Source organism: Oryctolagus cuniculus, chromosome 12 (assembly GCF_051225735.1).
Source record: "Oryctolagus cuniculus isolate XC-2025 breed Fujian yellow rabbit chromosome 12, ASM5122573v1, whole genome shotgun sequence".
In the NCBI taxonomy this organism is placed as follows: Eukaryota; Metazoa; Chordata; class Mammalia; order Lagomorpha; family Leporidae; genus Oryctolagus; species Oryctolagus cuniculus.
This window is the reverse complement of record NC_142878.1, coordinates 55,248,780-55,261,061: the sequence shown is the minus strand read 5'-3', so window position 1 is coordinate 55,261,061 and position 12,282 is coordinate 55,248,780. Positions and strand designations below refer to the sequence as shown.

Sequence of the window (12,282 nt, the reverse complement as noted above, 5' to 3'; positions counted from 1 at the left end):
CATTATGATTGCAATAAAGTGGTTGAATGGGTTTGCACAGGAGGATGAAATGAGTCTACAGACTAAGGTAGGACAACCAATTATTGATTAATAGTTTTTCAATACTATCTTTGTGAGTCATGCATTTATGTTGTTTACAATTTAGATTGCATTATCATAACTTTTTCCAAATGAAATTTGGAGAAAATTCAAGAGAAATTCTTTATGATACCACACACCAGGATGGTTGTTGAAAAAAATTTAGATTTTCTTTAACACAGTTACAGACTAAGGAAAAGAGATTGTATCGATTTATTATAAACACATATCACTGGATTTGGAGCTTAGAGAACCAATTTATAATATTCTACTAACTAATTAATAAGTAAAGAAGCTCCTGGCTCCTGGCTTCAGATTAGCATGGTATTATGTTAACCTTATTCTTGTATCTAGATACAGGAATATCTAATCTAATCTAAACACTCTGAAACTTACCCCTTTTTACAAGGTCCATGTATTGATAAATCGCTCATGGAATTTCTGAACATTATTTCCTTTGGAATCATAGTTTCTAAATCTCTTCATAGCACTTTTCATCTCTTTATTTCTCAGGGTATAGATGGCTGGATTTAGGAGAGGTGTAATAACTGAGTAAAACACAGAGAGAAACTTGTCCACCCAGGTGATGCTGAGTGGCCACACATAGATGAAGATGCACGGCCCAAAGAAGAGCACCACCACTGTGATGTGGGCAGTGCAGGTAGAGAGGGCCTTCGATGCTCCAGTTTTAGAATTTTGGCGGACAGTGAGAAGAATATACGTGTAGGATATCAGCAGTAGAATAAAACATGTTACAGCAACAACCCCACTGTCAGCATTCATTAATATTTCCAAGTTAGAGGACTCCATGCAGGCCAGCCTGACCACCAGCGGTATGTCACAGAAGAAGCTGTCTATCTCCCTGGGGCCACAGAAAGGCAGCTGCACAATCACAGCCATCTGACTCACAGCATGAACAAAGCCAGCAATCCAGGAAGCCAGCACCAGCCCAGTGCACTTTTGCAGACTCATAATAGAGGAGTAGTGGAGTGGCTTGCAGATGGCCACATAGCGATCATAGGCCATTACCACAAGTAGCACCATCTCACCTCCTGCAATGAAGTGGACAAAGAGGATCTGGCACATGCAGCCTCCAAAGGAAATCGTCTTGCTCTCCCTGAGGAAGTCTGTGATCATCTTAGGAGTGGTGACTGAGGAAAGCCACATGTCCACAAAGGACAGATTGGCCAACAAGAAGTACATGGGGGAATGGAGATGTGAGTCAGTGATGATTAAGACCACGATAACAGTGTTTCCAGATACAATGATCAGGTAAACCATCAAAAATACCATGAAGAGTAAGACCTGAACATTCCATGATTGGCAAAGCCCAAGAAGCACAAATTCTGACACTATGGACTGATTTCCTCCATCCATTTTAGTCAGTGTGTTCTGTAAAATAACCTAGATAGAAGAATGCAGTATCAATTAGTGGTATGAGAAAGCATACTTAAGTTTTAGAATTTAGTGTTCATATTCAAATTTTGTATCTATGTATTCTCTAAGATAAAAGTAAATAACATATATCTGTAAAGTATATCCTTGACTATTGATTCCGAGTAACCATGAAGTTAATGATCCAATAATAGGGGCTGGTGCTGTGGTGTAGCAGATAAAACCACCGCCTGCAGTGCCAGCATCCCATATGGGCGCAGGTTCAAATCCCGGCTGCTCCACTTCCAATGCAGCTCTCTGCTATGGCCTGGGAAAGCAGTAGAAGATGGTCCAAGTCCTTTGGTCCCTTTACCCACATGGGAAAGCTGAAAGAAGCTCCTGGCTCCTGGCTTCCGATCATCGTATCGCCGGCTGTTTTGTCCATCTAGGGAGTGAACTAATGGATGGAAGACCTTTCTCTCTCTCTCTGCCTCTGTAATTCTGCCTTTCACATAAAATAAATAAATCTTTTTTCTAAAAAAAGAGATTCAGTAATAGCCAGTGATTCACCTGTAAATAACTGGGTCCCTAAGTAAATCGACAATGCATCTCAGACTGGATGGAGGAAAAATAATTGCCCATTTACTTTCCCCCTTCATTAATTCTGTCTTGGCATTTATACAATTTGTGTGTCTCATCTTTTGCCTCTCAAAATCTCCAAAGTTTCCTTGGGGTCACGGTGAGCAAATTAACCATGGAAACCATTACCTCATGAGGAGCAGTATTTTCCCCTTCTCTTTTACTAAGGACTCGGAATCATAGATCACAGATGGATAGAAAGAAAATTCTCCTAAACAGAGTAGATAACACAAATATTTCATTATGAATGATATATGGCATTAGTCTCATAACTTTAAGTATATCTTCTGTAATAGAGAAATGTCTGGTGCTGAAAAACCAGTAAGTATTCAACTTCTAAAAAAAACCTCTAATAATATACCTGACAGATTTATGTGTCCTGCAAAGCTTAACAACTTAAACTTTTTTTTGCAATGTAATTTCTCATTGACACAAACTTTTTCAGGATACATTCTGAAAATGTAGTTCTTGCTGAATTAAGTAACAGAGATGACAGTTAATGGTACAATCAGGATTTCAGATGTGTTTGAGATATAGTTTTGTTAAAAGATGACTACGTATTTTCCTAGTACACAATGGACCAACAAGTAACCATGTAACATTTAAAAATCAGTTTTAGGCTGGCGCCATGGCTCAACAGGCTAATCCTCCGCCTAGCGGCGCCAGCACACCGGGTTCTAGTTCCAGTCGGGGCGCCGGATTCTGTCCCGGTTGCCCCTCTTCCAGGCCAGCTCTCTGCTGTGGCCAGGGAGTGCAGTGGAGGATGGCCCAAGTGCTTGGGCCCTGCACTCCATGGGAGACCAGGAGAAGCACCTGGCTCCTGCCTTCAGATCAGCGCGGTGCGCTGGCCGCAGCGCGCCAGCTGCAGAGGCCATTGGAGGGTGAACCAACGGCAAAGGAAGACCTTTCTCTCTGTCTCTGTCTCTCTCACTATCCACTCTGCTTGTCAAAAAAAATCAGTTTTATAAGTGTTAATATTCAAAATATTGGTGAATTAACTGTGCTTTTCTATAAATATTAACCAATATTTAGGAGAATTAGTAGACTATAGATTTTCAAATTAGAATGATTGAAATCTCAGTCCATGATTTGTTGACCTTCTAGCCCTTAAACTTATCTATTTATTACAGAGAGAGAGAGAGAGAGAGAGAGAGAGAGAATGTCCCACCACCTGGTGGTTCACTCCTCAAACGCTTCCAACAGCACTGGGAACTCACTCTGGATCTCCCACATACATGGCAGGGACTTAGCTACTTGAGCCCTCATCTGCTGCCTCCCAGGGTACTGGTAGCTGGGTCTTCAGGGCAGGCGCTCTAATGTATGATGAGGGCATCCCCAGCAGCCTATTAACTGCTAGGCCAAATGCCCACCCCATCTTGTGGCCTTGAACTAAATCCATTTTTGTTTCTGTTTCCTCATCTGTAAAATGAGGAGACTCAACCTAACATACATGTTGTGAAGACTCAAATGAAAATACACTGGAAACACTTAAACTTTTCTTGTACCTTAAGCATTTTAATAAATTTTAGTAATTTCTTTTCTCCAGTTTTCATGTTGGATCTTGAAATTGGATTCTTTCCAGGGTCAACAATTTTGTGGTTCGACTGAACAATGTCTGTCAGTAACATGTATAAAAACCCATTTTTTCAAAATATCTGTTACATTTTCTCCATGTTAACATATACTTACTCAATAACTGTAACATGTGCAGCTGCAAAGTATGTTTTAACATGCTGCTAACTTAGGATGTAACAACTTTTACACCTTCCCCTTCTCTTGCTCATGGTGGGTCATTAATCTTTTAGAGGGTCTGAGGCTTAATGGGACATTCTATTAAAGCATGTTTCTAATTATTACCTTTAACTCAGAGAGGCTTCTCATTAAAAAGGGGAGAGGTTAATGATAACTCTCGAATTGAAAAAGTTAGAAAAAAGACAACTTGAGCTACTCTTATCATACAGCAACAAAGCACTCATTCCTTACTAGATTTATTATAAAGTACTTTAAAACTCTGTGATATTTTCATTATTTGTATCTCTTCAAAGAGCGTGTAGAACTCAGAGAATTGAATAAATTTCCTGAGGTATATACACTGATGGGTACACAAGGGAAGGGTTCTGTTTCCTTTCCTAGCTCACGATGCCTTCTTGTTGTCATGCTGTGTGAATGTTAATCTTTCTGCAATAACTATGTTTCATATCATTTCTCATTGGATATTAAACTGTTTCACTTCTACATCTATGTTTGTGGTTATCTTAGTATATGAGGACTCTTCAACAATTTCATGGTAAAATGGAATAGCAAAATAAGTTTATTTTGTTGCCAAAGAAGTTTCAAATCCATACCTTTTTTGTCATAATATGCATTTCCGTGAACTTTTTAATAATATCCTCATACTTGACACTCTGGTTTAGTTTTTATTCTCTTAAAACAAGGACCACTTGAACAAAGATAGCTGGAAGCTGCTCTTATGGAGTAGCTGATAAAGAACTGTGATTGCAACATTGTGAAAGAACTCATTAGATAAGAAAATGTGACGTACAAATGGGGTGGGCATTCAGCCTGTAAGTTACTGCCTGGGACACTAGCATCTCATTTGGAGTGCCTGGTCCAAGTCCCAGCTCTCCTGCTTCCCATCTAAGTTCCTGCTAATACACATCTTGCAAGCCAGGGTATGATGGCTTAAGTGTGTAGGCAGAGACACAAATAAGAGAGGAGAGGAAAACCCATGGATTGTCTTCTATGTTGGAAGATAAAGAAGTCATTCTCAGCTCTAAGCATAGAGAGAAACCTTGTAACAAACACGGAAATATTTAAGAACTAACGAAGAGAACCAGAGAGGAGAGCTGACTTACCAAACAAAAGTGATCTCTAAGATCTGTGAGTTGGCTGTAGTGTGCTTGAGATGACATCAATGGTTGGGTGGGGAAAATATCTTTAGAAATGTCTTCCCTCATTCTGGGTTATATTCACTGCCTAACATTGTCCCTGGGGTGAACTTTTCCTGTTCTCTTGTCTAAATGGAACAAGAACCACAGAGACAATTTGCCACAGACATCTCTTGGGGACTTCTTTGTTAGCAGTGACACCAAGTCGTTCTAAAAAGAACAGGGAGAAGAGTGAAACGTATATAAACCAGTACAACATTAGAACTTTGTAATGTTTTCTCCTCCCAGGCCAGCTAGGTAATGAAAATCAGTAGGGTGCCTTCCCTAAGGAGGTTCACAGCTCCCTCAGGATGTCTCTTCTGATACTCCGTGTGAAGGGCGGGCCTCTGACCTGGCCAGGCCCTAATGCCCACCTGTTGATGATCAAGCCTCCTTTTGTCGGTTTCTGTTTGCCTCTCAATGGGAAAACGTCCTCCTGGTTTAGACAGCACCTTCCTTAGGCCCTGTAACAATGACTCTGCCTTGTTTTAGACCCTGTGAGTTTAATCTACTTGTTAGATTTGTTTTTTTTCAGACTTGAAACAGTGAAATTCTAGATGGCCATGCATGTGAAACCTTGGATGGAAGCAATTTCTTCAAGCTGTACTGTGTCCCCCTGAGAGGCCACCTCCTGCTGAAAACCCATGTGAACTGCTTTTCCCTGCTAAAGAAGCCAGAGGGATGGTAGTCCCGTATCCCTAACTGAAGTTAGAGTCCATTCTTCTGGGGAGGGAATGTGAGGAGTCAGATGGGTTCATAGGCAGGAGGGTGGTCCTGGTGGAAGCTGAGGGTGTGCGGTGCTTGCTTCCCCCAAAAGTTACCTTTGGAAGAATGCCTGCCCCATTCCTTAGGAATGTCCAATCTTACCATGAGAATAGCAAGGGAGTGATGATTCCATCCTGAGCACCCAATTTACTATGAAGCAAATTTGGTATCCTATCCTTTTTTTTAAAGATTTATTTTATTTGAAAGGCAGAGTTACAGAGAGGCACAGAGAAAGAGAATTCTTCCATCCACTAGTTCATTCCCCAGATGGTCGCAGTGGCCAGAGCTGAGCCAATCCAAAGCCAAGAGCCAGGAGCTTCTTCCAGGTGTCCTTTAAATTTGTTATTCTGGTTATCACTTTATTTTTATTGAGTTATTTCTGTATATGCTGAAGTTTGCTGAGCTTCCTTGAAACAATTATGAGTACTTTTAGTTTGTGAGGTAGCTTGTTGTTCTTTGGAGTCAGTTGCCGGGGAATTATTGTGTTCTTTTGGTGACGGCAAATCTTTTTTCATATTCTTTGTTGTCTTAAATAGATTCCTAGGTTTTGTCACAGTGGTCAACTCTTCCAGACTCTCCAGGCTGGTTTCAGCTGGAAAAGACCCCGTTTGGGTGTATGAAGGCCTTTGCTGAGTGGGAAGCAGCCTGTTCTGGTTATTGTGAGGATGCTGTATGTAGACTCCCTGCAGCTCCGAGTGGTGTGGGAAGAAGATTTTAGGGATCTTTGGTGTTAGTGATATGAATGTTTTCGGTGGTGTAGAAGGTTGTTGGAGTATTCAATGGTGATGCCTGCAAAGGTGCTTCCGGTCCCTGTTGCTCCCGTTGGATACGTTGTGACTGAGATAATCCTTCTTGGAACTGGGTCTGATTGACAAACTGCTCATGATAGTGGCATGAGTGTTTTCTGAATGGTGCCCTTGGAGAAAGAATGCTGCTGACAAAAGAATCAAGTGCAAGTAATACATATTTGTGATCTAGGACAGTAACCGGAGTGGTACCTTGGTTCAGGACACCTTGCTGTCCAATTGGTAATGATAAGTGAGATGCAGCACCCAGGGAGCCAGAGATGGGAGCATAGTTAAATGCTGAGCTACAATGGCTCTGCAGTCAAGACAGGGACTTGGTGTTTGTGGTGGCTGAAATGATGTTTGGCCCATGGGCACACACAGAAAGATCTTGTCTCCCAACACAGCATTTGTATTTCTGAAAACTTATTTTGGAGTTGGATGCATAGTTCTTTGAAACTGAAATATTTGGTAGGAAGAATATGTATGTATATCTAATAATATTATTAGTCTTACAGGTACCTATTTTTATTTTTGAGCCAGCAAAAAATGAGTTTACTTTGCGCAGATAGATACTTAGAATTACTGGTTTCTTAGGAACTACTAAATATGAGTCCTACTCAGACATTAATATTATTGAGAAGACAGAGAATCAGTTTTGGACCCACAATAGTGTTGAATCATTCAATCTATACATAAAAATGTGACAGCTGTTCTGAGGATTCACTTTATTTCCCTTTCTTCCAAAGCAATTGTAATGCCTTGATAAAATAAATATACATCTACTAAACTCCTTTGAAGTACAAGAAAATCTTTTATTAATACTTTTTATAGCTCAGTTTTACAAGTTTTTGTTTAAAGGCATTTTATTTTGAATTATTTAAGATTTTTTAAAAAGATTTTATTTATTTATTTGAGAGGTAGAGTTACAGACAGAGAGAGGAAGAGACAGAGAGAAAGGTCTTCCATCTGCTGGTTCACTCCCCAAATGACCACAGCAGCTGGAGCTGGGTCGCTCCAAAGCCAGGAGCTAGGAGCTTCTTCCAGGTCTCCCCATGAGTGCAAGGGTCAAAGGACATGGGCCATCTTCCACTGCTTTCCCAGGCCTGGCAGAGAGCTGGATCAGAAGAAGAGCAGCTGGGACATGAACCAGTGCTCATGTGGAATTCAAGTGCTATAGACAGAGGCTTAGCCCACTACACCACAGTGCTGGCCCCTAAGAAGTTCTTTAATATTAGGCCTCCATAATCTTGATGGATTTTACTCGACTTCATTTGTGTTGATACAATAATTATTTTGAAAATTATCCTGTTTCTCTGCAGTTACATTTTAAACCTAAGTATTGCTTCTAGAATTCACAAAGGCTCCCCATAGTTTCCTCATGGCTGTCTTCATTTCTTTGTTTCGCAGAGTGTAAATAATAGGATTCAAGATAGGGGTGATGATAGTATAAAATATAGCAAGGAATTTATCTACAGAGTGGTTGCTGGAAGGCCAGATATAAATGGTGATGCATGGGCCAAAGAAGAGAATCACTACTGTGATATGAGCAGTCAAAGTTGAACGGGCTTTTGATTGTCCAGTAGAAGAGTGATTCCTAATGGTTATGAAGATTAGACTATAAGAAATAAGCAAAAGAAAGAAACAGCTCAGGGATATCACTCCACTGTTTGCAACAATGACTATCTGTACAATATAGGTGTCTATGCAGGCAAGCTTAGAAACAAGAGGGAGATCACAGAAAATGCTGTCCACCACATTGGGACCACAGAAGGGCAAGTGCACAACAAAAGGTATCTGAAGGCCTGAGTGAAGGAAACCTAAGAGCCATGAAACCAGTACAAGCAACACACACACCTTCTTGTTCATGATGGTTGTGTAGTGTAGAGGCTTACAAATAGCCACATATCTGTCGTAAGCCATGGAAACCAACAGTATCATTTCAACCCCACCCAGTAGGTGAAGAAGAAATATCTGAGTAAAGCAGCCAGCAAAAGAAATGGCCTTGTGGTTTTTGATCAGGTTCACAATCATCTTGGGAGTGGCAAAGGAAGCAAGGGTCATATCCACAAAGGAGAGATTTCCAAGGAGAAAATACATGGGAGTGTTCAGACTTTGGGTACAAGCCACTGTGACCACAATGAGAAGGTTACCAAAAATTGTGGCCACATAGATAACTAAGAAGAGTGCAAAGAGTAAAAACTGAGTATCTCGGGAGTTGGTCAATCCCAGCAAAATAAATTCTGATACTTGAGACTGATTTAATACTTCTGTGGACTCCATCAGATGTCTGTTTTCAGATCCCTGTAGAAAGAATAAAGAGACCGTTCACAGCACAGATATTGGCAAGATTTTCCATCCCTTTGGGACTTTCAATAATTTTCCTTGGCTTTGAAATTTAGTGTTATTCCCCATTACCTCTAAGAAGGACTACACATAGGTTAAAGAGTCTACTTCTAACCCTAGTTTATAAGTAAGGGCCTATTCATGTCACTAGGTTCTCCTAAGCAAGACATGAGCTCAGAAGAGGCATTTGCTTCATCTTCACAGGTCAAAGGAGACATAGCCAGCTTTAGGAGGTCTGTTTTTATGGACTTCAAGGTGACTTAGTTTGCATTCCTTGGAGTTAAAAGATGTTGGCATAAACTCTTTAAATTTGAATCTAGAAGTGCAGATACAGAGCTGCACTTTAATAAGTGAGTGAGTGAGCATTAGAGTGAATAAACTGCTCCGCTCGCCCCAGAGTGGGTATCTCACCTCTTTCCTGTCTCGGAAAGCCATTCTGGCAGAGATTACTTTTCCAGATGTGACTGTCGATACCAATTGCCTTCTGTGGCTGAGGCCACATTACTACAGAAGTCTCATGAGGTCTTTGAGATGTAGTCAGTGGAGATGTGATGGGCCACATGGAGCACCTGCATCCCGTACTAGTGTCTGAGTCTGAGTCCTGCCTTTGTTTCTGATTCCAGCTTTCTGCTAATGAGCACACTAGAAGACAGTAGAGGACGGCTGAAGTACTTGGGTCCTAGCTACCACATGGGAGACCAAGATTGAATACTGGGTTCTTGGTTTAAGCCTGGCTCAGCCCTGGCTATTGCAGGCTATTTCGGTGGAAATTCTCTCTCTGCTTTTCAAATAAATGAAAATAAATACATTTTTGAAACTATAAAAACTCTAGATCAGCCAAGGTTAAATAGCAGGAAGGGATATTCTTGGTGGCACATGTTGTAGAGGGAAAAAGATATTATGAACTTGAGTGACACTGCTTGTATTATCTGCATTTATAGAATTATATGCGATGAATATACCATATTTTACAGTTCATAATGTTGGTTATAGTCTTCACTGGACCTCCATTCACATCCCTTCAAAGCACACAGGCCTGTGTTTGATACAGGTCAGCCCACACACAGGATCTTCCAAGCTGAGGATGTCATTCTAATTACATACAAAATAGTAGACCATTATGATATATTCAGGGGAATAATGCAGTGTGTGTGTGTGTGTGTGTGTGTGTTAGAGAGAGAGAGAGAGGGAGAGAGAGACAGAGAGAGCATTCAAAAACTCTGAATCATTCACAAGAAAAACCAGTCAGGTTGGAAACCATGAGTTTTGTGCCTCTGTTAATAGTAAGAGGTGAGAAGAGTGAGCATGATGTTTGGAAACACCATTGAAATAAAGATGGGAGCCTGAAAATAAGAATCAGTCTTGCTGACAACAATGGGCTTATCTTCCCCTCTGGCTCTCATGTTCTTGGTTGGTAAGACAACGTGGTGAGACTCCATATCCTAAGTTCCTTTCCAAGCTCCAAACTTCCTGTGCATACTAAATATTAATCTGTTATTATCCTCCTAACTACGTTATTATAGCCCTATTTCAAGATTGTATTACTTATTTTCTACTTTGGTTTTAACCTTTGATTCAAATACAAATTATCAGATACAAATTTATGATAAATTGCTATCTTAAAAGATTCCCTGTAACTTATCTTAGGCAATATTTTCCTTCTTTTTGTGACAGTGTCTTTGCTCTAGGCCCCTGTGATACTGTTTTGCTTCCAATGCTCATAATATTTGGTTGTCCACCTGTACTGATCCTTTCCTAAAGTTATCTTGGGCTCTAATATGTTTACCCATTGTCTGTGCTTCCAAAATTTTAAAATATGTAGAACCTTTGAGACAGATCTTCCATTTTTGAGAATTTATCCTAAGAACAGGACTATATATATACTGTAAAATAATCATAGTAATAGTACTGTGTATATAGAAACTTGAAATGAATCTAAGTGTTGTACAATTGAGACTTACTTTCTCAAACACATAATAGAAAATCATAGAGTATAATATTGCACCTTCCATGACATAATGTTTGAGAAATGGTGTTTAAGAATATAGAGAGGCCGGCGCCGTGGCTCACTAGGCTAATCCTCTGCCTTGCGGCGCCCGCATACCGGGTTCTAGTCCCGGTTGGGGCGCCGGATTCTGTCCCGGTTGCCCTTCTTCCAGGTCAGCTCTCTGCTGTGGCCAGGGAGTGCAGTGGAGGATGGCCCTAGTGCTTGGGCCCTGCACCCCATGGGAGACCAGGATAAGTACCTGGCTCCTGCCATCGGATCAGCACGGTGCGCCGGCCACAGCGCACCAGCCGTGGCGGCCATTGGAGGGTGAACCAACGGCAAAGGAAGACCTTTCTCTCTCTCACTGTTCACTCTGCCTGTCAAAAAAAAAAAAAAAAAAAAAAAAAAAAAAAAAAAAAGAATATGGAGAGGAGAGGGCAGTGGGGTTAACCTGCTGCCTGCATGCCAGCATCCCATATCAGAGCCAGTTGGAGTCTCAGCTACTCCACTTCTGATAGAGCTTTCCATTACAGTGTCTGGGTAGGCAGTGAGGGGTGGCCCAAGTGTTTGTACCCCTGCTACCCACTTAGAAGACCTGGAGGGAGTTCTAGTCTCCTGAGGAAGGCCTTGCCTAACTCTGGCCATTGTGGCCATTTGGGGAGTGAACCAGCAGAGGGAAAACCTCTCTTTCTAACTCTAATTCTTTCAATAAATAAATAAGTAAATATAAAAGAAAATAACAAAATATTCACGTTATTTTTGAATGGAAGAAGAAGATTATGACGCTGCCTGTGCAATGATCCCATTTTGTACACAATAACTACATATATAAATATGCACATATAAAATTCACAGATTTTTAAAAATATTAGACAAAGCATTAGGTCAATGTGATATGAATGGTAACTAAAGGACTTCAAACTGAAAATATATATCCCTTCAGGGATTCCCACAACCTGAAAATAGTCATGATCATATTTATATATTTATATTTTTGGTATAGTAGAGTATACAGAAGATGCCTAGAAGTGAGAGCTAATAAGCCAAAAAGACAACTTTGGTTTTTTTAAACATTTCTTCACCTAGTTTAGTTTCAAGTTGTTATAGTTTCTCATTATTTGGGGAATATCTGACCAAGAGCATGCAAGTAAGTTCAGTGAACAGTCATATACTATCATAATTATAATGTACTCTCCTTTCCACACTTATGATCTTTGCTTTGAATTCCAATTTATGTGATATACATATATCCACATAAATTTTTTGTTTTTATATTTGTGTATATTTAATTTTTTAACTTTCCAAATATTTTTGATTGGGTATATGTGTCTCTTAAATATAATACACATTTAGGTTTGCTACATGAACCTTTCTGAAAACC

General features: G+C 40.3%; 2 protein-coding genes across 2 annotated transcripts; both read right to left on the bottom strand.

Annotated features, from left to right (window-relative positions):
• Window positions 1-480: 480 nt before the first annotated feature.
• On the bottom strand, window positions 481-1,458 carry LOC100341550 (olfactory receptor 4K14-like). The gene has a single exon (XM_008269591.5). It carries the CDS (start codon window positions 1,453-1,455, stop codon window positions 481-483), a length of 975 nt encoding a protein of 324 aa, XP_008267813.4. The 5' UTR covers window positions 1,456-1,458.
• A 6,445-nt stretch (window positions 1,459-7,903) lies between these two features.
• LOC100346907 (olfactory receptor 4K17) lies at window positions 7,904-8,887 on the bottom strand. Its single transcript, XM_002718025.3, has one exon. The coding sequence runs from the start codon at window positions 8,849-8,851 to the stop codon at window positions 7,904-7,906; it is 948 nt and encodes a 315-aa protein (XP_002718071.1). The 5' UTR covers window positions 8,852-8,887.
• Window positions 8,888-12,282: the final 3,395 nt, after the last annotated feature.

Bases quoted from the DNA above. Each gene is read 5' to 3' on its own strand.
- LOC100346907 (XM_002718025.3), bottom strand. From the start codon at position 8,851: ATGGAGTCCACAGAAGTATTAAATCAGTCTCAAGTATCAGAATTTATT.
- LOC100341550 (XM_008269591.5), bottom strand. From the start codon at position 1,455: ATGGATGGAGGAAATCAGTCCATAGTGTCAGAATTTGTGCTTCTTGGG.